This window comes from Natator depressus, chromosome 23 (assembly GCF_965152275.1).
Source record: "Natator depressus isolate rNatDep1 chromosome 23, rNatDep2.hap1, whole genome shotgun sequence".
Lineage (NCBI taxonomy): Eukaryota > Metazoa > Chordata > Testudines > Cheloniidae > Natator > Natator depressus.
In genome coordinates this window covers 20,388,427-20,415,286 of record NC_134256.1, presented here as the reverse complement: position 1 = coordinate 20,415,286, position 26,860 = coordinate 20,388,427, and the positions used below count along the sequence as shown (strand labels likewise).

The following is a 26,860-nucleotide window of genomic DNA, read 5'->3' as shown; positions in this document are numbered from 1 at the left end:
GACATCGATATGAAAACCTGTTCAAAAGGGGTGCGGCGTATCAAGGACAGCACCGCTAAGGGGTGAGAGCGGGGAGGTTCCTCAAAATGGGAGGGTGGGGGTAGAATGCACCCACGTCATAGGTTACAATGGTCCTCTTTGGCCTGTACACGATCCCGTCTGCCGTTATCCTACAGCGTGTCCATCACAGCACGGTGGTGATCATCTAATTCTTGGCACGCTCATTGTTACGGAGGTGGGGAGGTCGTCTTGAACCATGAACAAGGGGTTCACGGAGGACACAGCATCTCTCCAACGCTTGGCAGAGGCCATCTTGCGCCGGGCATTTACACACCAGTTGTTGCTAGAAGTTGGGACTTAGGGTGGAAAGGAGATTGGGGAAACTAGTATTTAACATTGCCTCACAGTTCGCCATCATGTGGCATGGCCACCTTCTTGAATGACCATCCCCATCTTGAGTGGCCACCATCCTGGATGGTGGCCATCAACTCAGATGGCCACCCTCTTGATAATCTCTCTGTTTTTTGCTAGAAGTTGGGGCCGGGGGATAAAGAGAGATGGAGAGACCCAAGGGACTGGTCAGTGGAAGTAATTTAACGTCTCCGTCCATCTTGATGAAGGCCATCTTGAGCAGAGGTCCTCGTACTCTTCACTTTGCTTATGGCTAAAAGTTGAGACTGGGAGTGGGGGTGGGGGAGGGAAGGTGATGGAGAGTTAGCCAGCTAACAAGGGCTCAGCCAATGGAATTAAGACACAATCACGCCTCCAGTCATGCCTGTCACTAAAATTTGGGACCAGAGAGAGGAGACAGAGGGGATAGGATTTAAATAGCAGGGATGGAAGGCATTTTTTAGTCCCCAAGGGATGCTAATTCTACAATCAGAGGATAGTACCAAACATCCTATCGTGGTCAACACGAGAAACAAAATGGCCACCACCCCCTACACTTGACCATTCTTGGCCTGGTGAGGTGTCCTTCTTCTTGAGCTCATTTTGCTGGGAACAGAAATCCCTGGACAGGGCAGGAACGGGAGATTCTGCTTCGGGAACTAAATAGCTGGAGGAAGCAATTAGTAACAAAATACAGCCAAGCTCCCCGTGAACCGAAACGGAGCCAGACGGGGCACGAGGAGAAAAGTGGCTCCATGGTCAAGCAGGAGAGCTCTGGGTAGCGAAAGCCAAGAGGTCATTGTACTAATACTTTGCAGCCTTGTGTCTGAGGGCTTCAGACTGGGGTATTAGCCCAGTTTTAGGAGTGTATGAAGAGGAATTGGCTTGCCAGAGGTCAGATGGTGAATAGGACCCAGGAGTCCTGACTCCAGGTCCCCCCTGCTCTAACCATTAGACCCCACTCCCCTCCCAGAGTCAGGGAGAGAACCCAGGAGTCCTGGCTCCCAACCCACCCTGCTCTAACCTTCCCAGAGCCAGGGATGATCATACCGAGTCCCCCCCCCTCCAAGGACATTAATTAGCTGACAAGTGTGAGTAGCGATGAACAGCAGCAAGGTTTGGTACAACAGGAACCAGGTGGGGAATCGGATCAGCCTGATTTCATTGGCACAAGCTAAGCAGAAAACAACCCAAAACAAAACATCAACAGAGGTGATTTAAACTGAGCCAGGTAATAATCCCACTGGGCACCGGGAAAGCAGGAGCTGAGCTCTCTGATGCTGGTGCCTTCAAGGGATGGTCCTATTTTGGGGCTTCCATTGAAAGGGGCCTGCATTTGGAGGCTGGGTCTCATGTGTAAAGCTTGCAGTAGATTTAAATGCTCGAGGACCGATTGTCCAATGTGCACCATGAGGCGGCCAGAGGAGGGACGATATGAGCAAGGAATGTGTATTTGAATGTTGGCCTTCATGTACACTTGTTGTCAACCTGTTGTAAGCCTATAATAAACATGTTTGTAAACCAATAGTATACCTGCTGTAAACCCATACTGACCCTGTTGTAAACCTGTTTTAAACCCACAGTGAATCTGTTGCAAACCTATTGTAAACATGTAAGTCTATAGTGAACCTGTTGTAAACCCATGGTAAAGTCACTGCAAGCCTGTAGTAATCATATAGAAAACCTGTCGTAAGACTGTAGAAAATATGTTTGTAAACCAATAGTAAGCTTGTTGTAAACATCTGGTACATCTGTAGTGAACCTGTTCTAAACCCACAGTAAACTCATTGTAAGCCAATAGTAAACATATAGCAAACCTGTTGTAAGCCTATAGTAAACATGTTTGTAAAACAACACTGAACCTGTTGTAAACCCATAGTGAACTTGTTGTAAACCCATGTTTGTAAACTAATAGTAAACTTGCTGTAATCCCATAATAAACATGTTTGTAAACTAATAGTAAAGCCATAGTGAACCTATCGTAAGTCTCTAGTGAACCCGTTGTAAATCCATTGTAAGCCTACAGTAAAATGTAGTAATAATGTACTAGAGTAAATAATGTACAGTAAAATTTAAAGTAATAGTAAACCTGTTATAAGCCCTCAGTAAACCTGTTGTAAACCTACATTAGACATATCATAAGACCACAAAAAATCTATAGTAAACTTGTCATGAACCTGTAGTAAACCCAAAGTATACCTGTGTGAAACCCATAGTAAATATCTTGTAAGCCTATAATAAACACTTTGTAAAGCTGTAAGTGAACCTGGAGCCAATCTGTAGTAAAGCTATTATGACTAGAATTACAACAGGATTACACATGAAGCCCAGTTTTAAAATATGGCACCCTACCATAATATCCAAGCATGTGAAGCTAAGTGTAACCATTGAGTGAATCTGTTGTAAACCATTAGTAAACATACAGGAATCAAATCTACAATAGGGTTACACATTAAGCTTAATTTTCAAAGATGGCACTGGGCTATAGCATCCAAGTATATAAGTATATTGTAAACCCGTAGTCAACACAGCTACAATAGTTTCACACAGGAGACTTGCAAGATCCAAAGGTGGAAATCTTTAGGATGCCTCCTCTACAGATTTACAAGAGATTTACATGAGGCCTAGCTTTTAAATGTGTCACCACACTATGACATCCACCTGTGCAAAGTTATGGTAGCCCTAAAGTAAACCTGTTGTAAGCCATTAGTAAACAGATTTACAATAGGTTTACACACAAGACCCAGTTTTCAAATGAGGTGGCCCAACATGATGGGTAAACCTACTGCAGTCGTATTGTAACCCCACAGTAACCTCATAGTAAACCTATGGTAACTCCATAGTAACCCTATAGTAACCCTATAGTAGACGTCTCACCAGCTTCTTGACACAACGTAAACCTCACGGTTCACACAGCGGATCAGAAACAGAAGGTTTTCTCGAAGATGTTTCAACAGGAACAGCTCTGAAAGAGGAAATAGGCTCACAGGCAACCCCACACACGCATTCTCCAGAGGCGCCTCACCCACACGTTCCCACTCACTCAGGACAGGAGATGGGACGACTGCCCGCCAGCTAGGCCAGGATCGGGGGGGAAGAGGGGGCATCAGGAGGTCTTCATGCCGATGACCATGTCCACCTCCTCTTCCGTCTGCAGGGTGTGCCACTGGGCGATGGGGCGCCGGGGATTGGCCAGCATGTCGGACCAGTGACGCAGCTCCGTGCCCGTGGCGTTGCAGCCCACGAAGACCTTCCCAATGGCCTCGTTCTTCCCCAGCTTGTCATAATCCAGGACGGTGAGAACAACCTGGACTTTCTGCCAGGGGAGGAGAGGTGGCACAGTGAGCTCACCCACTGCGGTGCCCCAGCTGGGGATTGGCCAGGGCCATGAACTTCCCCGGCAGCGGTGCCATTAGCCAGGGATTTCCCGTGCTGTGCTGCAAGCTTCCCTGCAGCAGTGCCCCCAGCTGGGGATCCCCCCAGTGTTGTGATCTTCCCCCACACCAGTAATATCCACATCAAGCCGGTGAGAGAAGGGGGTGCCGGCTCCCATCTAGGGGGAGCCAGCTCCCATCCGGCCCCAGAACAGGGACTGGCTGGCTCAAGGGGGTGGGGAATGGGGCCAGGGGCCTTTGCCGTCTTGGGGGCATCAGCTCCCATCTGGCCCCAGGACAGGAACTGGCTGGCTCGGAGTTGGGGGCAGGGGGGACTCACCTGGATCTGCTCAAAGGGAACCTCGAAGCTGAAGGACTCGTTATAATAGGGGTTCAGGGTATTTTTCTTAATGGTCGTTTTCTTCTTCTTTAGCCGCTTTCCTCCCTGCATCAGGTGGATTTTCACGTAGGGATCTGGAGGGTGTGAGCGGAAGACACTTCAGAACAGAGACCCCAGGCCCCACCTGGGTCTGAAGAGCAACCCCCTGCCCTGCCCCCAAGCTGGGCCAGTCAGGTGACCAGTGAGGTAGCTATCCCACAATTTCTGGCTCCCGCACGTTCAAGCACCCCCGTAAGTTTGCTGAGCCCCAAGGCCAGGGTGTCAGTGGATCTCAACCCCCTGGACATCCAGGCATGAGCCTGACCCACTCTGGGCAGAGACAGGACCTTGGCTGGGGCACTGCTGCCAGGAAGCTTGCAGTCCCAGGGTCCCGGCCTGGGGCACTGTGGGGAGGAAGCTCACAGCGCCAGGGTCCCCAGCTGGACCACTATGGGGAGGAAGCTCACAGCGACTGGGTCCCCGGCTGGAGCACTGCGGGGAGGAAGCTCACAGTGCTGGGACCCCTGGCTGGGGCACTGCAGGGAGGAAGCTCACAGTGCCGGGGTCCCCAGCTGGAGCACTGTGGGGAGCAAGCTCATAGCTCCAGGGTCCCCGGCTGGGGCACTGCAGGGAGGAAGCTCACAGCGCCAGGGTCCCCCACTGGAGCACTGCGGGGAGGAAGCTTGCAGCACTGTCTCACCTGACAGCCCCCCCACATCCATCTTCTTCAGGTTCTTGGCTTCCAGCACAATGACTGTGAGCTTCCCGGCCGTGGGGACGTAGCGCAGGGAGAAGCAAACGTCCCCCAACTTCTCCTGCTGTGGGGCACGGGGGGGGGGGGCACAGTCAGACTGGGAGGGCTGGACTGCAGCTTCCCCCCCCCCAGGAATCCTAGCTCTAGGGACCCCCCTCTCCCGCATTAGCCAACACTGCCCCCCCCAAATCCCATCCCCCAGGGCCCCCTCCCCCCAGGGACTCCCATCCCACAATGCCCTCTCCCCCCAGGGAATTCCAACCCCCAGAACCCCCTTTCCCCCACAGGCATCCCATCCCCCAGAACCCTTCCTCTCCCAGGGAATCCCCTCACCCAGAGACCCCCTCCCTGCCAGAATCCCATCCCCCAGAACCCCCCTCCCACCCTGGGAATCCCATCCCCTAGAGTGCCCCTCCCACACAGAAACACATTCCCCAGAGCCCCCCCACCCCCAGATTCCCATCCCCTAGAGTCCCCCTTCCCCTAGGAATCAAATCCCCCCCAGACTTCCCCCCCCCAGGAATCGCAACCCCCAGACTCCCCTCCCCTCCCAGAGAACCCAAGCCCCCAGAGCCCCCCAGAAAATCCCAACCCCCCTCCTCACCGGGAATCCCATCCCCCAGGTTTCCCTCCCCTCCCAGAGAATCCCAAGCCACCTCCCCTCCCAGGGAATTCCAACCCCCAGGCCCCCCTCCCCTCCCAGGGAATCCCCCCCCGCCTGCTGGGATGCACCCCCAAGGGCGGGGTTGCCAGGCGACAGGGCCTGCGGGTGGGGCCTCACCTCCTCCTGCTCCGCGGACTGCAGGTCCCGCCATGCCTCGATGGGCTGGGCCAGGTCCAGGCTGCTCATGGGCACCCGCAGCTCCCCGATGGCATCGTGCTTGGAGAACCGGTCGAAGTCGTAGACGGCCATGACCAGGGTCCGCCCGCCCAGCTCCACGTAGGGGATCTGGGGGCGCGGGGGGAAAGATCAGCAGGGCCCCTCCCCCAGAGGGGCTGCGGGTTGGGAGTGAGGGGCACCGGCACGGCTGGGGGGGCAGGTCTGGGCAAGTAGGGGGCTGCGAGTTGGGAGTGAGGGGCACCGGCAGAGCTGGCAGGCACGGAGGGGGCTGTGGGTCGGGAGTGAGGGGTGTTACCTTGAAGGTGAAGGTCTCGTTGAACGTGGGGTTCAGGGTTTTCCGATGCACTTTGGTCTCATGTTTTTTCTTCTTCTCAGGGAGCAGGAAGACTTTGACGTAGGGGTCGGACGTGCCCCCGATGTCCAGCGCCGGAAGGTCGGCTGCCTGGATGATGCCCACCACCAGCTGGGACAGAGTGAAAGGGAAAAGTTCCAGTCTGAAACCAGGTGTCAGCCGCCCTGTGAGCTTCCCCCACAGCAGTGCCCCACACAGAGGACGCAGGACTCCTGGGTTCTCTCCCGGGCTCTGGGAGGGGAGTGGTGTTTAGTGGTTAGAGCAGGGGGGGCTGGGAGCCAGGACTCCTGGGTTCTCTCCCCGGCTCTGGGAGGGGAGTGGGGTCTAGTGGTTAGAGCGGGGGGGGGCTGGGAGCCAGGACTCCTGGGTTCTCTCCACTGCTCTGGGAAGGGAGTGGGGTCTAGTGGTTAGAGCAGGGGGGTGCTGGGAGCCAGGACTCCTGGGTTCTCTCCCCGGCTCTGGGCAGGGAGGGTTTTTTTTCTAGGTTGGAATTGGGAGGGATGTGAGCCGGGATGCCTGGGTCCCATGGCGGGCCACGTGGGTGCCCCCACCTGCCCGTTCTGGAAGTCGTAGTCCAGCGAGTACTGCAGCTTGCCCAGCTTCTCCTGGGGCTTCTCGTCCTTCGGCTCGGGCAGCAGCGCTGGGTCCAGGTCCTCAATGTCAGGCTGCACCTGGGGCGGGGAGAGGGGGTGAGAGAGAGAGAGAGACCCTGAGTACAGCCAGCACCTCAGTTACACATGCAGCGCCCGGCCCCTCCAGCAGGGGGCTCCAGGGACGCACAAACACAGCGCAGGGCCCGGCCCCTCCAGCAGGGGGCGCCAGGGACACACACAGCGCAGGGCCCGGCCCCTCCAGCAGGGGGCTCCAGGGACAAACACAGCGCAGGGCCCGGCCCCTCCAGCAGGGGGCGCCAGGGACACACACAGCGCAGGGCCCGGCCCCTCCAGCAAGGGGGCCAGGGACAGACAGACACACATCACTTATACAACCATGACCCAAAATAGCTGCCCTCTACCCCCCCCCCCCCATCCCACACACAACTACCCCACCCCTCGGAGGAGCGTCCAGGCAGCCCCCAAGGTCAGAGGCTGCTGCCTCAGGGGCCGAGGGCTTAGGCATCTGGGAGGCTCAGGAGATAAGCAGCTCAGTAGCAGCTGAGTCCCGAACTGAGGCCCCCCCGCCAGCCTCTCACCCTGGTGGGGGCCAGCTCCCCCTAGCAGGGAAGGCCCCAATCCCACTTCCCCACCCCTTGAGCCAGCCAGTGCCCACCCTGGGGCTGGATGGGAGCTGGCGCCCCCTAGAGGGGACAGGCCCCGGGCCCCATTCCCCACCCCTTGAGCCAGCCAGTGCCCACCCTGGGGCTGGATGGGAGCCGGCGCCCCCCCGAGGGGACAGGCCCCGGGCCCCATTCCCCGCCCCCCTGAGCCAGCCAGTGCCTGCCCTGGGGCCGGGTGGGAGCTGGCGCCCCCTGGAGGGGAAAGGCCCTGGGCCCCATTTGCCGCCCCCCTGAGCCAGCCAGTGCCTGCCCTGGGGCTGGGTGGGAGCTGGCGCCCCTTAGAGGGGAAAGCCCCCGGGCCCCATTCCCTGCCCCCCTGAGCCAGCCAGTGCCCGCCCTGGGGCCAGGTGGGAGCTGGCGCCCCCTAGCAGGGGTCTCACCTTGTCGATGTAGCTCTGGCCCAGCTCCTTCACCTCCTTCAGGTTGATCTGCGCCTTCGCTTTCTCCTTCGCCTTCTTCCCCTTCTTCTTCTTCCCGCATTTCTTGCAGGCGCAGAAGCAGCAGCAGAGCAGAAGAAGAGCCGCCACGATCAGGATGGTGGCCACGGCCCAGGGCGGGACTGCGGCAGGGACAGAGCGGGAGTGAGACGGGGCCCCTCTGGGGCAGGGCGCGGGGGGCTGGTTACCCCTCTCCAGGCACTGGGATGCAGCCTCTCTGGGGTGGGGGGTGGGGAGTGCTTCTACAGGGACCTCTGGCCCAGTGCTGAGATGCGACTGCCTCTGGGGTGGGGCACGGGGCTATGGGGAGGGGATCCCCCCCCCAAGCACTCACTTGGCAGCTTGCTGAGCTTGTTCATGAACTTGTCCTTCATGTCGGAGAAGACGTTCTCCTTGCTGGGCATCTCGGTGGCGTTCAGGGCCGGCTGGCTGGGAGGCGTGGTCACCTCCGAGGCCAGCATGGCCGATCGCCGAGCTGCGTTCATCTTTGCACCTGGGGGAAGGGAGGGCACAGATCCGGGTCGTCCGATCATCACTGGGCCAGAGGGACTGCCCCAAGTGTGCCCGACCCCCCCGCCTGAGTCCGCCGAGGGCCTGGACCTATTGCTCAGAGAGGTGTGAATTGTCCCAAGTGCCCCATACATCTCGCCGGGGTGTTAACTACCAGCCCCATTTCTGTTGGGGGGGGTCCCCATTGACCCTTCCCTGCAGGAGGCTCTGTCTGTACAGGAGGAGATACCACCCCCTCCCAGGCAGTCTCCCCCTGGCTTCTGGGGTAGGCACTGCAGGATCCCACTACTGCCACCAAATCAGAGAGCGGACCTGTGGCAGGGCAGAGCCTAGGGATCCTTGGTGAGGGGGTACCCCCAGCGAGGGGGGGTATGTGGGACGCTGGCAGAGCAGAAGCCTGGGTCACCTGTGGGTCAATTTTGCTCAGGATAGATATTGGTCTTGTAGGTGTTTATCGTTTAGCCCCTGCAAGGTGCCTGTAAGTTATCGCCGGCGTTAACCCCGGGGGCAAGGTCGGGAATCCAGGAAATAGGTCGCATCAGCTTGATGAGTTTGAAAAAACCACCCTCAACGTGCGACCAGCCCCCACCCCCGCCTGGCCCACGCAGGAGGACGATCAAACTGGGCAATCAATCCAACTGAGTCCCGGCTCCCCGCACCTCCCCGCTGTTCCTCTCCCTGGCAGGACCCTCCGTCCCCTGTGCAATGGGCCGGGGCCGCCCCGGGCGACAATGGCTGCCATGGAGCTCGCCTTGCTCCCCGCCGGCAAACTGCCTTTGCACCCTGGCCTGGCCTGGCTCACCGCCCAGCACTCCACGGGGTGAGGAATCGAACCCAGGAGTCCTGGCTCCCGGCCCCCCACTGCTCTAACCACTGGACCCCCCTCTCCCTTCCCCTCCCAGAGATGGGAATAGAACCCAGGAGTCCTGGCTCTCGGCTCCCCCTGCTCTAACCACTGGACCCCACCTCTCCTCCCAGAGATGGGGATAGAACCCAGGAGTCCTGGCTCCCGGCCCCCCACTGCTCTAACCACTGGACCCCACTCCCCTCCCAGAGATGGGACAGCAGCCAGAGAGACGGGGTGGTGCCCAGGGAGGGGTAGAGGGGTGGCTAGCTAGGGACTGGGGCCGGCCGGCCGGACAGAGGGGGCGTTGGGATGGCTCGATAGCTAGAGGCTGAGAGGGGGGCTGGCTAGAAGGGGGGACAGACAGATGGGGAATGTCGGGGGCCGGCTGTGCCGGGGCCTGGCTGATGGGGCATTTCTCTCTCTCCTGCCCCCTCCCCCTGGGCTCTGATCCCATTAGCACCCGTTAAAGTGCCAGGGGCCGGCCCTGCTCGCTAATCCCCCCCCCAACTCACAGATGGAGCCGAGTGGATTAACCACCCCCCCAACCAGCAGGATTGACCCAGCACTGGGCAGGGAGCGAGCGGTGAGGCACGTCGTGGGGCGAGCAGGGCCTCACCACCTCTGCCAGGCACACGGGACGCCTGGCTTCAGTTCCACACCCCTCCTCTGTGGGTCTGGGCATGGCTCAGCCCCGCCCTGGGCCTCAGTTTCCCCATGGAATTGAAAGCACCAGCAACTCTTGATCTAGGCTGTGAGCTCCCCTGGGCTGGCAGGGCCTGGCTCCAGCTGCGGGGGGGCATGGGCAGTGCCCGGTGTGATGGGGCTCCGATCTCATCAGGGTGGGAGGTTGGGGGGGTCCCAGGGCTAGCATCCAGACGTCCTGGCTCCCAGTCGAGTGCTTTAAGCACAAACCCAGGTGCCTGGACATAGACAGACACAGGGTAACACGAGAGACCCCCATCCCCACCCCCGGCGCAAACCCATGGGCCCATCTAGCGTGGTATCCAGCCCCTGCCCCGGAGCAGACCTGTGGGCCCCTCCACCCCTGCGATTGCTCACCCCAGCGCCGGCCGGCTCGCACTCGCTCTCTCTCTCTCACACAACCTCGCTGCCCCAGGCCCCGACGCCCACTTGTGCTGAGCTGGGTGACAGCTTCCCCCCCCGCCCCCCCTCCCCGCCAGCCCCTGTCAGCCCAGGCCTTTGTCAGCCAGAGCAACCACCGGAAAACACCACCCTGGAAGGAGCCATGGGACATGGGGCCTGACTCTCTAGGGGGCGCCGGCTCCCATCTGGCCCCAGGGCAGGGACTGGCTGGCTCAGGGGGGTGGGGGAATGGGGCACGGGGCCTTTCCCCTCTAGGGGGCGCTGGCGCTGATGAGGGACAATAACCCTGTGTATCCGGGGAAGGGCAGAGCACACAAGCGGGAAGAAGGGATTGAATCAGCCCCTTGAGGCCAACAGACAAACCCCAGCCCCGAACACTCAGCCCCAAACACGCGTCCCCACCCTCTATGGGGCTGGGGGAACCACATCACTGTAATTACATGTTGGGCAGTGTCGGCGGAGTGACGCAGTGTATCACGACTCCTGGGTTCTCTCCCTGGGTCTGGGAGGGGAGTGGGGTCTAGTGGTTAGAGCTGGGGGGCAGGGGCTGAGAGCCAGGACACCTGGGTTCTCTCCCTGGGTCTGGGAGGGGGGTTCTCTGAGTCAACCAACCTCTCTCCCCCGCTACCACTTTTCCACGGCCGTGAAATGAGTTTGCTGGGCTTGAGCCCATTCCGCAGTGGGGCCAGGGCCCCTATTACCCCACAACAACCTCCGAGGGGCACTAACCCACAGCCTCAGCAAAGGGGGCGATATGGCTGAATAGGAAAGAAGAACTGAGCCCCCACCCTGCAGAGGGTTCCCCTGGGGGTGGGGACAGGAGAAAAGCTATGTATGGGGGGAGCCCAGGGCCGGGCTGGCAGGGGGCTGCGGGTTGGGAGTGAGGGGCACCGGCGGGGCTGGGGGGAGCCCAGAGCCGGGCTAGCAGGGGGCTGCGGGTCGGGAGTGAGGGGCACCGGTGGGGCTGGGGGGAGCCCAGGGCCAGGGAGGCAGGGCGGGTGCACGTGTCCCTGCCTGCATGTGCGGTTTTCCGGTTCTGACTCTCTGAGTACGTGTGTTTCCGCCTCCCCCCCCCCGCCCCGCGTGCCCCGAGGCTGGAGGATCCACAACAGCTGGGCCCTTCTGCATCACAACAGCCCCCGCCCCCACCCCACCCCGCCCCAGCAATGAAACCCAACACACCGCGAGATCGGGGCCCAGCCAGGGGGAAGTGAGCTGGGGACAGAACCCAGGAGTCCGTGTTCCCAGCTCCCTCCAACCCCGCTCTAACCAGTAGACCCCACTCCCTTCCCAGAGCCAGGGAGAGAACCCAGGAGTCCTGGTTCCCAGCTCCCCCCACCCCAGACCCCACTCCCCTCCCAGACCAGGGAGAGAACCCAGGAGTCCTAGTTCCCAGCTCCCCCCACCCCCTTCTAACCACTAGACCCCACTCCTCTCCCAGACCAGGGAGAGAACCCAGGAGTCCTGGTTCCCAGCCCCCCTGCTCTAACCACTAGACCCCACTCCTCTCTCAGAGCCAGGGAGAGAACCCAGGAGTCCTGGTTCCCAGCTCCCCCCACCCCCCTTCTAACCACCAGGCCCCACCCCTCTCCCAGACGAGGGAGAGAACCCAGGAGTCCTGGCTCCCAGCCCCCCTGCTCTAACCACTCAACCCCACTCCCCTCTCAGAGCCAGGAAGAGAACCCAGGTGTCCTGGCTTCCAACCCTCCCCCCACGCACCAGACCACACACGGGGTCTGTGCTACAGGGCATGTGCTTTGAGCACTGGACGGCCCCCACTGACCATAGCGTCACTGGATCAATGGGGCCAGGACCCCAAGCTGGCCTGACCTGGGATGGCTCCATGGGCCCCCGGCCTGCGGCTGGGGAGATGGTTTCACCTGTTAAGTTGGACCCCACCTTGTGGACCGCGCCCATCTGCGCTGGCCTCTGCCTGGCCCTGGGGGTCAGCGGGTGCCCCACTTGGGGCATCAGGGCAAGAGATGGGCTCCTCCCCAGCCCCAGCCGCCGTGACTCAGCCACGGAGCCGGCCAAGAACCTGGCTCTGGGCTGGACCCTCTGGCGCCCGGGGTCCCGTGAGACACACAAAAGATGGGAGCCAACAGCTCTGAAATATCGATCCTCCGAATTCCCAGCACCGCTCCGCTTCCAGCCCAGGCCAGCCCCCTCCTGGACCCTGCCCCCTCCTCGCCCCCCAGGTCCCACCCCACCTCACCCAGGGCCATGAGCTCCCCTCTATCCATCAGCTCCTCAGCGCTCCCCAAGGGGGCCAGGACCCAGTGGCTACAGCTCCTTTGGGGCCAGTGGGGCCAGATCCCCAGCTGGGTCCATCCGCTGTAGTTCCATTGGGGGTTATGGGGCCAACCCCCAGCTGGGCCAGTGTCCGCAGCTCCATTGGATCAGTGGGGCCAGACCCCCAGCTGGCGTGATTCAGAGTCACTCTGGAGTGACATCCCTTTAGACCAGCTGAGCCTCTGGCCCTCTATGGAGCGAATTTGCCCATCAAGACACAGGGGGCGATTCTAGGGACAGATCCTCAGCCAGTGTAAACGGGTGTCACTCCAGATGGACCCAGCTGGGAGCCGGCCCCGCGCCACGGCCAGCCCCCCCTCCCCCAGCCGCGATCGGACCCTTCAGCCGCTCCTCGCCCCCCGGCTTTGTTCCCCCCCGCCGCCCCCCTCAGCTCCCGGACCCCCAAGTCCTCAGCGCCGGCTGCTCCCATCGGGAGACGGGGGGGGGGGCCTCCTACCGTCTCCCTCCATCGCGGCGGGGGGCAGGCGCCGGGCGGCCGGAGCGGGGCTCGGAGCTGTCCGCCCCGCGGTGCTGAACGGCGGCTGGGTGGGGCAGGGGGTGGGGACAGGAGCGGGAGGGGCTCCTCCGTGGCAGGCACGGAGGGGGAGGGGACTCTGCCATCCCTGGGAAGGGAGGGGCTCTTCCGTCGCAGGCTGGGAGGGGAGGGGGCTCTCCTATTGCAGGGAGGGGGGCTGGGGCTGGGGGTCTCCCATCGCAGGGAGGGGAGGGGGCTCTCCCATTGCAGGGAGGGGGGCTGAGGGGGATCTCCCATGGCAGTGGAGGCGGGTGAGGAAAGAGGGGGGGTCTGGGTTAGGATCCCCAGGCTGGAATGGTTTATGCTGATCAACAATTGGGGCGGCGGGGGAGGGGTGTTGAGGAACACACTCAGCGCAGGGCCCGGCCCCTCCGGCAGGGGGCGCCAGGGACGCACACACAGCGCAGGGCCCGGCCCCTCCGGCAGGGGGCGCCAGGGACGCGCGCACACAGCGCAGGGCCCGGCCCCTCCGGCAGGGGGCGCCAGGGACGCACACACAGCGCAGGGCCCGGCCCCTCCGGCAGGGGGCGCCAGGGACGCACACACAGAACAGGGCCCGGCCCCTCCAACAGGGGGCCCCAGGGACGCACACACAGCGCAGGGCCCGGCCCCTCCGGCAGGGGGCAGCAGGGACGCACACACAGCGCAGGGCCCGGCCCCTCCGGCAGGGGGCAGCAGGGACGCACACACAGCGCAGGGCCCGGCCCCTCCGGCAGGGGGCGCCAGGGACGCGCACACACAGTGCAGGGCCCGGCTCCTCCAGCAGGGGGCGTCAGGAACACACACGTGTGTGTACCTGGGTTTACCCTTCTACACTATTAGATGCCTGCAGCGGTGATGGGAGAGGACTCGCCCCTCCCCCTTCGCCCTGTGTGCGGGGGTGGAGCAGGGGCCTTGTGAAGCAAGTAAACAAACCTAGCGCATGTGGGGGCCGGGGAAGGGGCGATGCTGCCCCCTGCAGGAGAGAAGGGAAACTTTGGCCTTAGGCATTGCAAAGCCACGTTTCACGGCTCCCAGCCCTGCCCAGCCCCCTAGACCCCACTCCCCTGCCTGAGACGGGGAGAGAACCCAGGCGTCCTGGCTCCCAGCCCCTCCCCCCCCATCTCTAGCCACTAGATCCCACTCCCCTCCCAACACCAGGGAGAGAACCCAGGAGTCCTGGCTCCCAGCCCCCCCGCTCTAACCACTAGACCCCACTCTCCTCCCCGAGATGGGACTGGAAGAAGTCCAGATTATCTGGCGTGAGTCGCACCAGGGCAACGCCGGCGCCATGGGAACGAGATGGGGAAATCACCCAGCATCATAGCAACTCTTGGAGTTGATACTTTGTTGCCTTGGCAACAGGAGAATTCACCCACTCTCCTCATCCATCAGAGGCCAGAAATCAACAGGGTTAGAACGGGGGTGGGTAGGGGGCCAGCAGGGGGCGCTGAGCTACGGCAGGAGCCCAGCAGGGGGGTCTCTCCCCCGGCTGTCGGGCCTGACCCTAATGCCCCTGGGAGACACAGGGGGGCTATCCCAAACGTGGGCTCCCCCCAGCCCTGCCGGTGCCCCTCACTCCTGCCCCGCAGCCCCTGCTAGCCCAGCCCTGGGCTCCCCCTAGCTCTGCTGGTGCCCCTCACTCCCGACCTGCGACACCCCCGGCTTCCCACCCTATACCATATGTCACAGCTTCACCTGCCCGGTGCTCTCGCCCTTGTCCACATGCTTGTTGACCCCTCAAAGAATTCTAGTAGATTGGTGAGGCGTGATTTCCCTTTACGAAAACCATGTTGATTGTTCCTTAACAAATGATGTTCACCCATGTGTCTGATCGTTCTGTTCTTTGCTATCATTTCGGCCAGCTTGCCCGGTACTGAGGTCAAGCTCACCGGCCTGTAATTGCCAGGATCACCTCTGGAGCCCTTTTTAAAAATTGGCGTCCCATTAGCTACCCTCCAGTCATCTGGTAAGATGCTGATTTAAATGACAGGTTACAGACGACTGTTAGAAGTCCTGCAATTCCACATTTGAGTTCCTGCAGGACTCTGGGGTGAATCCCATCTGGGCCTGGTGACTTATTGCTGTTTAAGATATCAATTTTTTCCAAAACCTCCTCTAATGACACCTCAATCTGGGGCAGTTCCTCAGATTTGTCACCTAAAAAGAATGGCTCGGGTTTGGGAATCTCCCTCCCATCGTCAGCCGTGAACGATGCAAAGAATTAATTTAGTTTCTCCGCAATGGCCTTATTGTCCTTGAGTGCTCCCTTAGCATCTCGATCGTCCAGTGGCCCCACTGGTTGTTTAGCAGCTTCCTGCTCTGACTCTCTGAGTCTTTGGCTAGCTGTTCTTCACATTCTTTTTGGCCTTCCTAATTATATTTTTATATATATTTTTATACGCTCCTTTCTATTTTCCTCACTAGGATTTAACTTCCACTTTTTAAAGGATGCCTTTTTGCCTCTCACAGCTTCTCTTACTTTGTTGTTTAGCCCAGTGGCACTTTAGCAATCCAGTATCTGTGATTGTGATTAACGAGAGGTGGTTAATTAGCACCTCTTGCAAAAGATTAATATATTTCCATTACTAACATTTAACCATTAATTATGGACATGTGAGTAATTAACAGTTAGGTGAAACCAGTGATCCTTAGCAGTTCACTGTTAATTACATTCATAGAACTAAGCAATTAGCAATGATTCGAAACCAGCTATGGCTAATAACCAAAAATTATTGATAACAGCAGATTAGGGCCAGATCAGGGCTGGCGCCCCCTGGAGGGGAAAAGCCCCATACCCCATTCCCCGCCCTCCTGAGCCAGCCAGTCCCTGCCCTGAGGCCGGATGGGAGCCGGCGCCCCCTAGAGAGGAAAGGTCCCATGTCCCATTACCTGCCCCCCTAAGCCAGCCAGTCCCTGTCCTGGGGCTGGAAGGGAGCCGGCAGCCCCTAGAGGGGAAAGGACCCATGACCCATTTCTTGCCCCCCTGAGCCAGCCAGTCCCTGCCCTGGGGCCGGACAGGAGCCGGCGCTCCCTAGAGGGGAAAGGTGATACAATGTAATTCTGTCCCGCCGAGAGCCCCACGATGGAGACAGGGCCGCTGGAGACGCCGGCAGGGTCTCTCCCTGCGCTCGCCTGCCCCTGGGGAGAGGGGCCCAGACGCGGATGCTGTAGCTATAGTTGTGGGCCCAGGACCCAGAAGGCTTCACCCAGCCAGAGTCAGGGAGCTGTTCGAATGAGCCTTGAGGGTGAGGATCATCACTGGGGCAGGCACTGGCAGGGGACAGACAGAGAGAGAGCATGAGACCCCAGAGCCGGGGGGGGAAACCCAAGCGTCCTGGCTCCCAGCCCCACCCTCTAACCACCAGACCCCTCTCCCCTCCCAGAGCTGGGGGAGAACCTAAGAGTCCTGGCTTCCAACCCCCCTGCTCTAACCACTAGACTCCACTGCCCTCCCCTCTCCTGGGGGAGAACCCAGGAGTCCTGGCTCCCAGCCCCACCACTCTGTCCCCCTAGAGTCCCCCCGGGGTGGATGTGTTGTTCCTTGACTTTAGCAAAGCTTTTGACACGGTCTCCCACAGTATTCTTGCCAGCAAGTTAAAGAAGTATGGGCTGCATGAATGCACTATAAGGTGGGTAGAAAGCTGGCTAGATTGTCGGGCTCAATGGGTAGTGATCAATGGCTCCATGTCTAGTTGGCAGCCGGTATCAAGTGGAGTGCCCCAAGGGTCGGTTCTGGGGCCGGTTTTGTTCAGTATCTTCATTAATGATCTGGAGAATGGTGTGGATTGCACTCTCAGCAAGTTTGCAGATGACACCAAACTGGGAGGAGTGGTAGATACGCTGGAGGGTAGGGATAGGATACAGAGGGACCTAGACAAATTGGAGGATTGGGCCAAAAGAAATCTGATGAGGTTCAACAAGGACAAGTGCAGGGTCCTGCACTTAGGACGGAAGAATCCCATGCACTGCTACAGACTAGGGACCGAATGGCTCGGCAGCAGTTCTGCAGAAAAGGACCTAAGGGTGGCAGTGGATGAGAAGCTGGATATGGTCAACAGTGTGCCCTTGTTGCCAAGAAGGCTGTCATAAATATAAAGGGAAGGGTAAACCCCTTTAAAATCCCTCTTGGCCAGAGGAAAAATCCTCTCACCTGTAAAGGGTTAAGAAGTTAAAGGTAAACTCATTGGCACCTGACCAAAATGACCAATGAGGAACCAAGATACTTTCAAAAGCTGGGAGGAGGGAGAGAAACATAGGGTCTGTGTGATGCTTTTGCCAGGGATAGAACAGGAATGGAGTCTTAGAACTTTTAGTAAGTAATCTAGCTAGGTATGTGTTAGATTATGATTTCTTTAAATGGCTGAGAAAAGAACTGTGCTGAATAGAATGACTATCCCTGTCTGTGTGTCTTTTTTGTAACTTAAGGTTTTGCCTAGAGGGATTCTCTATGTTTTGAATCTAATTACCCTGTAAGGTATCTACCATCCTGATTTTACAGAGGTGATTCCTTTACTTCTATTAAAAGTCTTCTTGTAAGAAAACTGAATGCTTTTTCATTGATCTAAGATCCAAGGGTTTGGGTCTGTGGTCACCTATGCAAATGGTGAGGATTTTTACCAAACCTTCCCCAGGAAGTGGGGTGGAAGGGTTGGGAGGATTTTGGGGGGAAAGACGTGTCCAAACTACATTTCCCAGTAAACCCAGTTAAAGTTTGGTGGTGGCAGTAGAAATTCCAAGGGCAAAGGGTAAAATTAATTTGTACCTTGGGGAAGTTTTAACCTAAGCTGGTAAAAGTAAGCTTAGGAGGTTTTCATGCAGGTCCCCACATCTGTACCCTAGAGTTCAGAGTGGGGAAGGAACCTTGACAAAGGCCAATGGCATTTTGGGATGTATAAGTAGGGGCATTGCCGGCAGATCCAGGGACGTGATTGTTCCCCTCTATTTGACATTGGTGAGGCCTCATCTGGAGTACTGTGTCCAGTTTTGGGCCCCACAATACAAGAAGGATGTGGAAAAATTGGAAAGAGTCCAGCGAAGGGCAACAAAAATGATTAGGGGACTGGAACACATGAGTTATGAGGAGAGGCTGAGGGAACTGGGATTGTTTAGTCTGCAGAAGAGAAGAATGAGGGGGGATTTGATAGCTGCTTTCAACTACCTGAAAGGGGGTTCCAAAGAGGATGGCTCTAGACTATTCTCAGTGGTAGAAGATGACGGGACAAGGAGTAATGGTCTCAAGTTGCAGTGGGGGAGGTTTAGGTTGGATATTAGGAAAAACTTTTTCACTGTGAGGGTGGTGAAATACTGGAATGGGTTACCTAGGGAGGTGGTGGAATCTCCTTCCCTAGAAGTTTTTAAGGTCAGGCTTGACAAAGTCCTGGCTGGGATGATTTAGTCGGGGATCGGTCCTGCTTTGAGCAGGGGGTTGGACTAGATGACCTCCTGAGGTCCCTTCCAACCCTGATATTCTATGATTCTATGAACGCTATCTGTTACAGGTTGATGCTGGCATCAGGAGAACTCAATTTACATTTTCATACTCAAAGCTGCTGCCAAATATTTCCATAACAGCAGCATCCAGAGACCTTGACTGAGATTGGCCCCTCTCCCCCACCAGCAGGCCAGGCAGGGCACCCCACCCCACAATCCTCAAGTGAGATCAGGGCCCCCCTCATGCTGGGCATGGCAGGCTCCCCCCTGCCCTGAAACAAGATGGGGGCCCTATCTCTAGCCTGGGGAACGTGGGGTGGTTACATGGGGACCCCTCACCCAGGGCATAGACACAGCCCCTCTGGGATGGGGCATGAGGGCTGGTTATATGGGGACCCCTTCCCTGGTGCTGGGATGTGGCTGTATCTAGGGTGGGGCGCGGGGACTTAGCCAGCTCCGTAGAACAGCTGGATGTGGGTTTTCAGTGTTTCGTTTCATTTCCCCCGGGAATTGATCAGGGTTGTTTATCACCACCACACCCAAACCGGGAGAAAATCAATGCAAACAAAAAGATGAATAATTTTCCTGGGGTTGATTTTGCTGGAGGGAAAGACGGGGCAGGGGGTGGGCGGGGGAAACATCCAGCCGCTTAAAGCTTCGACTTCGGCTCCTCAATGCGGTTTGCTGCCGACCTAAACCAGAACTCACAACCCAAGCTCTCCTCGCTCGCTCTCTGCTCCCCCCCAAAAAACGTTTCATTTGAATTGAGAGTTAGAGCTGGGCGCTTATAACGATTCACGCTTAATCCCACCCCGGGTGCAGTACCGACATTCAGCGTCGGCCTCCTCTCCTGGCTTGGCTTTGTCGAAACTTTCCAAGCCTTCCTTGGGTTCTGAGACCGAGTTTCAGTTGTGAGCCCGTCAGATCTCGAAAGCGCGCGCTGCGAACAGCGTGAACGGTTTGCATGGCGGGCGGGCGATTTATCGGTGCGTTCATCAGGACTCCATCAGGCAAGCAGGACTCCTGGGTTCTATTCCCGGCTCTGGGAGGGGAGGGGAGCCTAATGGCTCAGAGCAGGGTGGGGGAAGGGAAATGGGTCCCAGGACACCAAGGGTCTATCTCCTACTTGGCCCCACTTCGTGCCTCAGTTCCCCCCTCCTTACATCAGCCACAAACTTCGCGGGGTAGCGGGCGTCCGTCTCCAGGATGTCCATGGTGCGGGGCCGGGGCTCCGGGATGCACCCTGGCTGCTGTGCCCAATTCCAGGCACCCTCAAGGAGTCGCCGATGCCTGCTGCAATCGGTCCCATTAGCCGTATCCCTACCGCCACCCCGAGCCAGACGCTGTCGAAAAGGAGAGGGAAAAGCCGCCCTAACACCCCTCCGCCAGAGACCAGGCGGGCATCGTGGTCCCCAAGTTTCTCCTGGGGAATGAGTGGGAGAGGAACAGGTGCTAAGTCCTGCGGGGGAGGGGGGGTGCATGGGCAGGCCCGGGAAAGGTGTGGGGGGGAGGCTCAGAGCCAATGCAGCCCCATGGTGGGAGCGAGACACATGGTGGTTTTGGAGGGTTACCAACTTTCTAATGCACAAACCTGAACACCCTTGGCCCACCCCTTCTCTACACCCCCGCCCCACTCACTCCATCCTGCCTCCCCCTGACATTCGCTCTCCCCCTCCTCGCTCACTGTCACTGGGCTGGGGCAGGGATGCGGGCTCCAGTTGGGGGTGTGAGCTCCAGGGTGGGGCCAGAAATGAGGGGCTCAGGGTATGGGAGGGGGCTCTGGGGTGGGGCAGGGGGTTGCGATGCAGGTGGGTGCGTGGGGTGTGGGCTCTGGGAGGGTGTTTGGGTGCGGGGGGGGGGGTTCGGGCTCTCGGCAGGCTGCGCTTACCTCAGGCGGCTCCTGGTCGGCGGCATGGCAGGGCTAAGGCAGGCTCCCTACCTGCCCTGGCTCCACATGGCTCCCACAAGCAGCCGGCATGTCCAGCCCCTAGGGACCCCTAATCACGCCCCCTTCAGGCCTCAAACCTGTCACCCCCAGAGCACCATCTCCAGCTCCCTGAGTCGCCAGGCTGCTGCATCCGGCCACTAGAGGGCGCCATGAGACAGGCTTTGCCAGAGGCTTCAACCACCGTTCATGAGAGGGCTGGGAGCCAGGACGCCTGGGTTCTCTCCTTGGCTCTGGGAGGGGAGTGGGGTCAAGTGGTTAGAGCAGTGGGGGGGGGGGGAGGAGGGACTGGGAGCCAGGACGCCTGGGTTCTCTCCTGGCTCCGGGGGGTGGGGTCATGCTTAGGGTCCGTAGAGGGAGGTCATAGGTCACAGGACTCAATATCCCCATCAACAGCTGGAGACAAGTTGGGCCAATAAAAGCTCCCCGGGCCCGTGTCTCTCTCCTGTTCCAGCCGCCCCCGCACCCGGCCCACATCAGACAACACGTCATCAAATCAGCTGTAATTGGGCCTGCTGGCCAGTGAGCAGGGTCATAGGTCAAGGCAATAACTTCCAGGTTATTGGTTGGGCAGGTTGGTGCTCCTAGGTCCCGGGGTCGTAGGTCAAGGAACCAACTCCCAGGGCAGTTGGTTCTCGTTGGCCCCAGGGTCACCAGCAGGTTGGCGTGGATGGGGTCAGAGGTCGCCGGGGTCACCAGCAGGTTGGCGTGGATGGGGTCAGAGGTCACGGGCGCCCCCGGCGGGTTGGCGTGGATGGGGTCAGAGGTCGCTGGGGTCACTAGCAGGTTGGCGTGGATGGGGTCAGAGGTGACGGGCGCCCCCGGCGGGTTGGCACGGATGGGGTCACAGGTCGGGGGCGCCCGGCTCAGCTCTCCTTCCAGCGGGGGCTGGCGCGGGGGGCCCCGGCTGCGATCAGCCCCTGGGCCGCGTAGTAGGTGCCCATGACGATGAGCCGGGCCCAGGGCACCGGGGCGCAGAAGTGGTCCCTGGCCAGGACCAGGTCAGAGGCCATGAAGAGCAGGGAGCCGGTGGCCATGGCCAGGCTGGGGGGAGACCGGGCCAGGGCCCGCCAGCCCATGGCTGCCAGCAGCGCCCCGTAGCCCCCCACGGCCGGCACGTAGGGGCCCCTCAGGCAGGGCCACAGCATTGTGTAGGCCCCCGCCCAGGCCAGCGCCAGCAGCAGCAGGAGCCCGGGGCGGGCAGGACGCAGGCCCAGGGCCCGGATGTAGCAGACGTGAGCCAGAGCGAAGGCCACCATGCCTGGGGGGGGAGAGGGGGCGTCAGAGAGCAGTGCCCCTCACTCCCGACGCGCAGCCCCCTGCTAGCCCAGCCCTGCCGGTGCCCCTCACTCCCGACGCGCAGCCCCCTGCTAGCCCAGCCCTGGGTTCCCTCCCCCGCCGGTGCCCCCCACTCCCGACTCCGTACCTGGGAGGAACAGCTGCTGCCAGACCAGGCAGGTGTCTCCCACGCTGGAGAACATCAGCCCCCAGCAGACCCGGTGCGCCGAGGGGGTCCAGGCGCCATCGCCCCAGGCCTGGACCATCAGGAAGAAGATCAGGCTCAGGAGCGGGAGGCTCTTGACGCCGGCGCTGACCCAGCTGGGCTCAGGCAGCCACAGGGTGAAGTACAGGCCGCAGGAGGCCAGGAACGGCAGCAGTTTGAGGCAGCGGCTCGTGGCCTGCAGAGGGGGGTGGAAAATGACACGGCCGGGGCCCATCTACACTGGGGAGAGTATGACGCACCCGGCATGGAGACTACCCCTCGGTCCAATCAGGGAGCAGGGAACAATCATCACACGTTAACTCTTAAACCTACTGATGACCTACTCTAATTTACAGAGCAGGCCTGTTAACTGTCATCATGTTAACTGTGACACCTATCATTACATCAGTCTATAGTAATGAACAGTCTGGCTATTTCACCGTGGTCACTCTGAAACCTACTGACACAAGGGTTGGGAAACGGGGTGTCATTAGGTTTCAGAGTTAACGGAGGAAACAAGACATCTCAATTCTTATACAGTGGGTTTTGGCCGTTATTTTGCTATGTTAACTCCAACACTTAATGATAAGCGGTTGTAACCAAGAATCCTGTTGGTTATTTCACGGTGTTAACACTGAACACTACTGACAGCCCACTGAATATCATCAGTGCGTTCACTGGCTCACCTAATGATAACCCAGAGTACAGTGACTCCTCCCTGAACATCGTCCCAGTTCACGTCGTCACGTGGCTGATTGATTAGGGAACAAGCTCGTTTAAAGTTGTGCAATGCTGCCTTATAAGGTCGATTGGCAGCTGCCTGCTTTGTCCACAGGATTCTCTGGGAGAGCAGCCCCTCCTGGTGGGGCTTAAAACCTGGGGCCCCCCTGTCAGCTCCCCATAATTCCCAATAAGGGATGCGGCTAGGCAGCTGCCCCTGGCCTCTGCCTCGGGGCTGCTCCCGGAGCCTCCCGCTTGCTGTGCGGGGGGTGGAGAGGGGTGCTGATGGCAGGATGTCCCCCAGCTCTGTACCCCTCCTCCACAAAGCGGAGGAGGGGACAGGGCTCGGGGACAGAAGGGGTGGAGCTTGCTGGAAGCTGTTGCTTCCTGCCTGATCTGCTTAAAAGGGCAACATACTTGAAGTGGGGTGAACGTACTTAAAGGGGCGACACACATCTCTCTCTCTCTCACCCCACAGCACTTTGGAAAGTCAGCCCCTGTGCGGCCGGGCACATGCTATCAGGGCAGGAGGAGGGAGTCGGGAGCTCCAGCGGGGGCAGGAGGAGGGAGCCGGGCGCTCCAGCGGGGGCCCATCATCCGGTTCCGTTTTTGCAGGGAAGGGTTTGCGGCCGCTGGCCCCCTGCATCTGTTGCGTTTCCTCCCTCCTGCCTCAGGTCCTGGCTGCCTCGTACAGTGAGAGGCTACATCGGTTGGGGGGGGGGCAAACTATGGCCCGGGGCCACATCCGGCCCTCCAGACATTTTAATCCGGCCCTGGAGCTCCAGCTAGGAAGCAAGCGGCTCCCGGAAGCAGCAGCACGTCCCCCGTTTGGCTCCTACGCGGAGGGGCAGCCAGAGGGCTCCGCACGCTGCCCCTGTCGCAAGTGCCACCCCACAGCTCCCACTGGCCAGGAACCGCGGCCAATGGGAGCTGCAGGGGCGGCGCCTGCAGACATGGCAGCGCGCGGCAGAGCTGCCTGGCCGTGCCTCTGTGTAGGAGCCAGAGAGGGGACGTGCTGCTGCTGCGTCCAGGAGCTGCTTGAGGTAAGCGCCACCCGAAGCCTGCCCCCCTCCTGTGCCCCAACCCCCTGCCCTAGCCTAGATCCCCCTCCCGCCCTCTGAACCTCTCGATCCCAGCCCAGAGCACCCCCCTGCACCCCTAACCCCTCATCCCCAGCCCCATCCCAGGGCCTGCACCCCAACCCCCAATTTTGAGAGCATTCTTAGCCTACCCTATAATTTCCATACCAAGATGTGGCCCTCGGGCCAAAAAGTTTGCCCACCCCAGGGCTACATTAACAACTGGGTGTTAACCCTTGAGGGCTCCAGCCGAGTGCGAGCTCATCGTTTAGCAGCAAGATTTCCCTGGGAAACATCCCACCCGCGGACTCCCCCGCCTCATCCAAGCGTCACACTCACCCATTGCTGAGTACACTAGTCATTTGTTTAAAACGTACCCTGTGTCTGTATCATGTTTTTTGTCTGGCAAAAAACATTCCCGGGACTCTAAATCCTCCCCCCGCCCCTTTATATTAATTCTTCTGGGGAAATTGGATTCGCTTAACATTGTTGCGCACAAAGTCACGTTTTTCAGGAACATAACCACCACGTGAAGCGAGGAGTTACTGCCTATGGCCTTCTAATTATCTGACCAACCAGAGACCTACCAGGAGCACTCAGCGATAGCTACTTGTCTCAGGCTGAACCGCAGCTCACTGGAATTGGGAACTTAACTTCCTGTTTACGACTCTTACTCTGGAACCTACTGATAACCCAGATGAGACTAGCCTCATTAACTATTTCACCACCAAGATATCCTAGCTAAATCTACTCAGCTCACCTCCCGGCACCTCATCCCAGTGGGGCTGGGAAGTGACCCCCCTCCCCCATTCACCTCAATGAAGTGTTAACTCTGAAACCTACTGCTGTCATGTAACACATCGTCCTTGGTAATTCAGCTGCCAGAGCAATCGCAGCAACATCCTGCTACGCCTGCTCTATCCCCGACCCCATTCCTGATCCAGCCCGTTCCCTGCCACTGTGTGTTAACTCTGAATGCTCCTGACTGCATCACTTCAACCACAACTTTCCAGTTTCATATCCGAGGTATTTTTTCCCCAGGAATTTCCAGTTGAACCCAGGCACCATGCCAACCCTAAAACATCCACCCAACCAAAGTAAAAACTGGGCCCATGCCCACTTACCCTAGCAGACGTTCACTCTGAAACCTACCGATAGCACAATTTAACAACGATTTCACCGTTTTAGCAGGAAGAGCCATTTAATGCTGCTTCTTCGAAGGGTGAAGTTCTGTTCCTATTGATGCTAAACTAGCAGCTTCAACTTTGACACCTACTGATTGTTAACTATTTAATCACCAGGAGATTGGGCAGGAAGAGGCAGCTAACTTTGCTCCTAATTGTCCCAATTTGGCCATGAGCTTGCCCCATTCACACCAACAGGGTGTTAACTCTGAAACCTACTGATATTGTGCTTTCAAGGTCACCCACACTGCCACTGCGATCAGGGCTACCCACACTGATCCTGCTACCAGCCCCACTTTCCTTCCTCTCTGGGCCCAGCAGTGCCCCCAGCTCAGGAGGGCTATGGGAAATAGTGCAGAATTGAAGTGGAAATGGCTGCAGGGAAATCCCGCCTCGATGAATCGGCTTTACCGGCTCACAGTCCCGGGAGCCGTAACAGCAACACAATGGCACACAGAGGACACTGGGGTTGAGTGGGGGAGAGCAGGGGTGGGGCAGGGCTCGGAGCCAGGATGCCTGGGTTCTCTTCCCAGCTCAGGGAGAGGAGTGGGGCCTAGTGGCTTAGAGCAGGGCGGGGGAAGGGAACTGGGAGCCAGGCCACAGAGTCTCTGCCCTGCCCCCGCCCGGTCCCCTCTTCGTGCCTCAGTTTCCCCCTCCTTACATCAGCTGCGATGTTCCGGTGGTAGCGGGCGTCCGTCTCCAGAATGTCCATGGTGCGGGGCCGGGGCTCCGGGACGCACCCTGGCTGCTGCTCCCAACTCCAGGCACCCGCCTGGACTTTCCTCTCCCGTGGGTTCAACAGAGCCAGAGATAAGATGGGGGGGGCGGGAAGAGAAAAATCGATTCCTCCCGCCTCATCCCCACCCAGCACCAGCTGATAACAGGGAGGCAGCTGCTGGAGGAGTGGGGCTCAGGGGGGCTGGGAGCCTGGGCTCCCGGATGTGACCCCTGGTGCTGGGCCCCCCCACAGTGCCCTGCTTCCCCCCGGCCCCTCCCAGGAAGGAAGCTGCGGCACGTTCAGGCTTTAACCATTGTTTTTTATTTTCATCCAGAATAACAAAAGAGACGAGCCGGGGACCCACAACACAGGGGGGATGGTCGCCGGCCGGGGAGGCCCCGGGGCAACCCCCAAAAGGCCACTTGATTTGGTTCCTGTTTAAGAGCTTTTAAATATTGCCACTAAAGTGGTAGCCGGGGGAGGGAGGGGGGAATGGCTACCAGGACATCACTGTTGGCTACTGCTGACTTGGGGGGGGGAATTCAGTGCTTTTAAAAAGGAGAAAGGTGCATCGTGGGGCCATCTAGCCTGGCGTCTGGCCCCATCTCCCCCCAGCCAGGGGCCATTCGGGGGGGGGGGGTGTTTTAAAGTCTCTTTTGCAAGGGGAGGGGATCAGACCCCACACCCCCTTCCAGCCTCACACCCCCCCCCCCAAGCACCTGGGATCCCCCCCAAAACTAGTGCAATGCAGAACCTCTCTGGAGAGGCTGGGAAGATCAGTGTGGAGGGAGGATGGGGGGCAGCTGATTGGTGGGGGACCCCTAGCCCCCTACGCCCTACAGTCTGAGCCCCTAATGCCCCAAACCCCTGTGGGGACAGTGAACTTCCTACGTCCCCATAAACCTTCCTCCACTCCTGAAGGGCCCCGAATCCCTTGGGGTGCAGAGGGAAAGAGGACACCCCCCCCCCGTACCATACCACCCTCCCCCCCCCCCCCACCAGATCTGCTACAGGGTGGGGTTTGGGGAGGCTGAGGGACCTGAGGCCCCTGCCAAGAGGGAGGGAGCTGCCCCTCTGTACGCAGATACCCCTGCCCCCCAGGAAAGAGCATCCCCCCGATTGTGGGGAAGGGGGGGACAAAGGGTTGACCCCCTCGCAGGGGCAAAGGGAAGAGAAACCACCATCAGAGTGGGGGTTGGGCTGGGGCCCAGCTCCTCCTCCTAGACCT

At 59.2% G+C, this 26,860-nt stretch overlaps 2 protein-coding genes across 2 annotated transcripts; both read right to left on the bottom strand.

Moving 5' to 3' along the window:
- Window positions 1–68: 68 nt before the first annotated feature.
- SYT5 (synaptotagmin 5) lies at window positions 69–13,106 on the bottom strand. The gene is made up of 9 exons (XM_074937805.1): window positions 13,014–13,106; window positions 8,138–8,296; window positions 7,747–7,925; window positions 6,642–6,761; window positions 6,034–6,201; window positions 5,679–5,846; window positions 4,844–4,961; window positions 4,105–4,238; window positions 69–3,706 (listed from the first exon to the last, which is right to left on the bottom strand). Exons 1-9 carry the CDS (start codon window positions 13,024–13,026, stop codon window positions 3,497–3,499), a joined length of 1,269 nt encoding a protein of 422 aa, XP_074793906.1. The 5' UTR covers window positions 13,027–13,106; the 3' UTR covers window positions 69–3,496.
- A 7,877-nt stretch (window positions 13,107–20,983) lies between these two features.
- Window positions 20,984–25,641, bottom strand: TMEM86B (transmembrane protein 86B). The gene is made up of 3 exons (XM_074937845.1): window positions 25,576–25,641; window positions 21,875–22,127; window positions 20,984–21,709 (listed from the first exon to the last, which is right to left on the bottom strand). Exons 1-3 carry the CDS (start codon window positions 25,624–25,626, stop codon window positions 21,315–21,317), a joined length of 699 nt encoding a protein of 232 aa, XP_074793946.1. The 5' UTR covers window positions 25,627–25,641; the 3' UTR covers window positions 20,984–21,314.
- Window positions 25,642–26,860: the final 1,219 nt, after the last annotated feature.

What these genes read in the sequence shown, in the direction of transcription:
- SYT5 (XM_074937805.1), bottom strand. An exon ending in GCCAGAGCTACATCGACAAG is followed by an intron (nt 6,762 to 7,746) that starts GTGAGACCCCTG and finishes TCCCCGCCCCAG; the next exon opens with GTGCAGCCTGACATTGAGGA. An exon ending in TTCCCTTTGAGCAGATCCAG is followed by an intron (nt 3,707 to 4,104) that starts GTGAGTCCCCCC and finishes CTCCCCTGGCAG; the next exon opens with AAAGTCCAGGTTGTTCTCAC.
- TMEM86B (XM_074937845.1), bottom strand. Translation starts at nt 25,626, where the DNA reads ATGGACATTCTGGAGACGGACGCCCGCTACCACCGGAACATCGCAGCT. An exon ending in ACCGGAACATCGCAGCTGAT is followed by an intron (nt 22,128 to 25,575) that starts GTAAGGAGGGGG and finishes CCCCCTCTGCAG; the next exon opens with GCCACGAGCCGCTGCCTCAA. An exon ending in GCAGCAGCTGTTCCTCCCAG is followed by an intron (nt 21,710 to 21,874) that starts GTACGGAGTCGG and finishes CTCCCCCCCCAG; the next exon opens with GCATGGTGGCCTTCGCTCTG.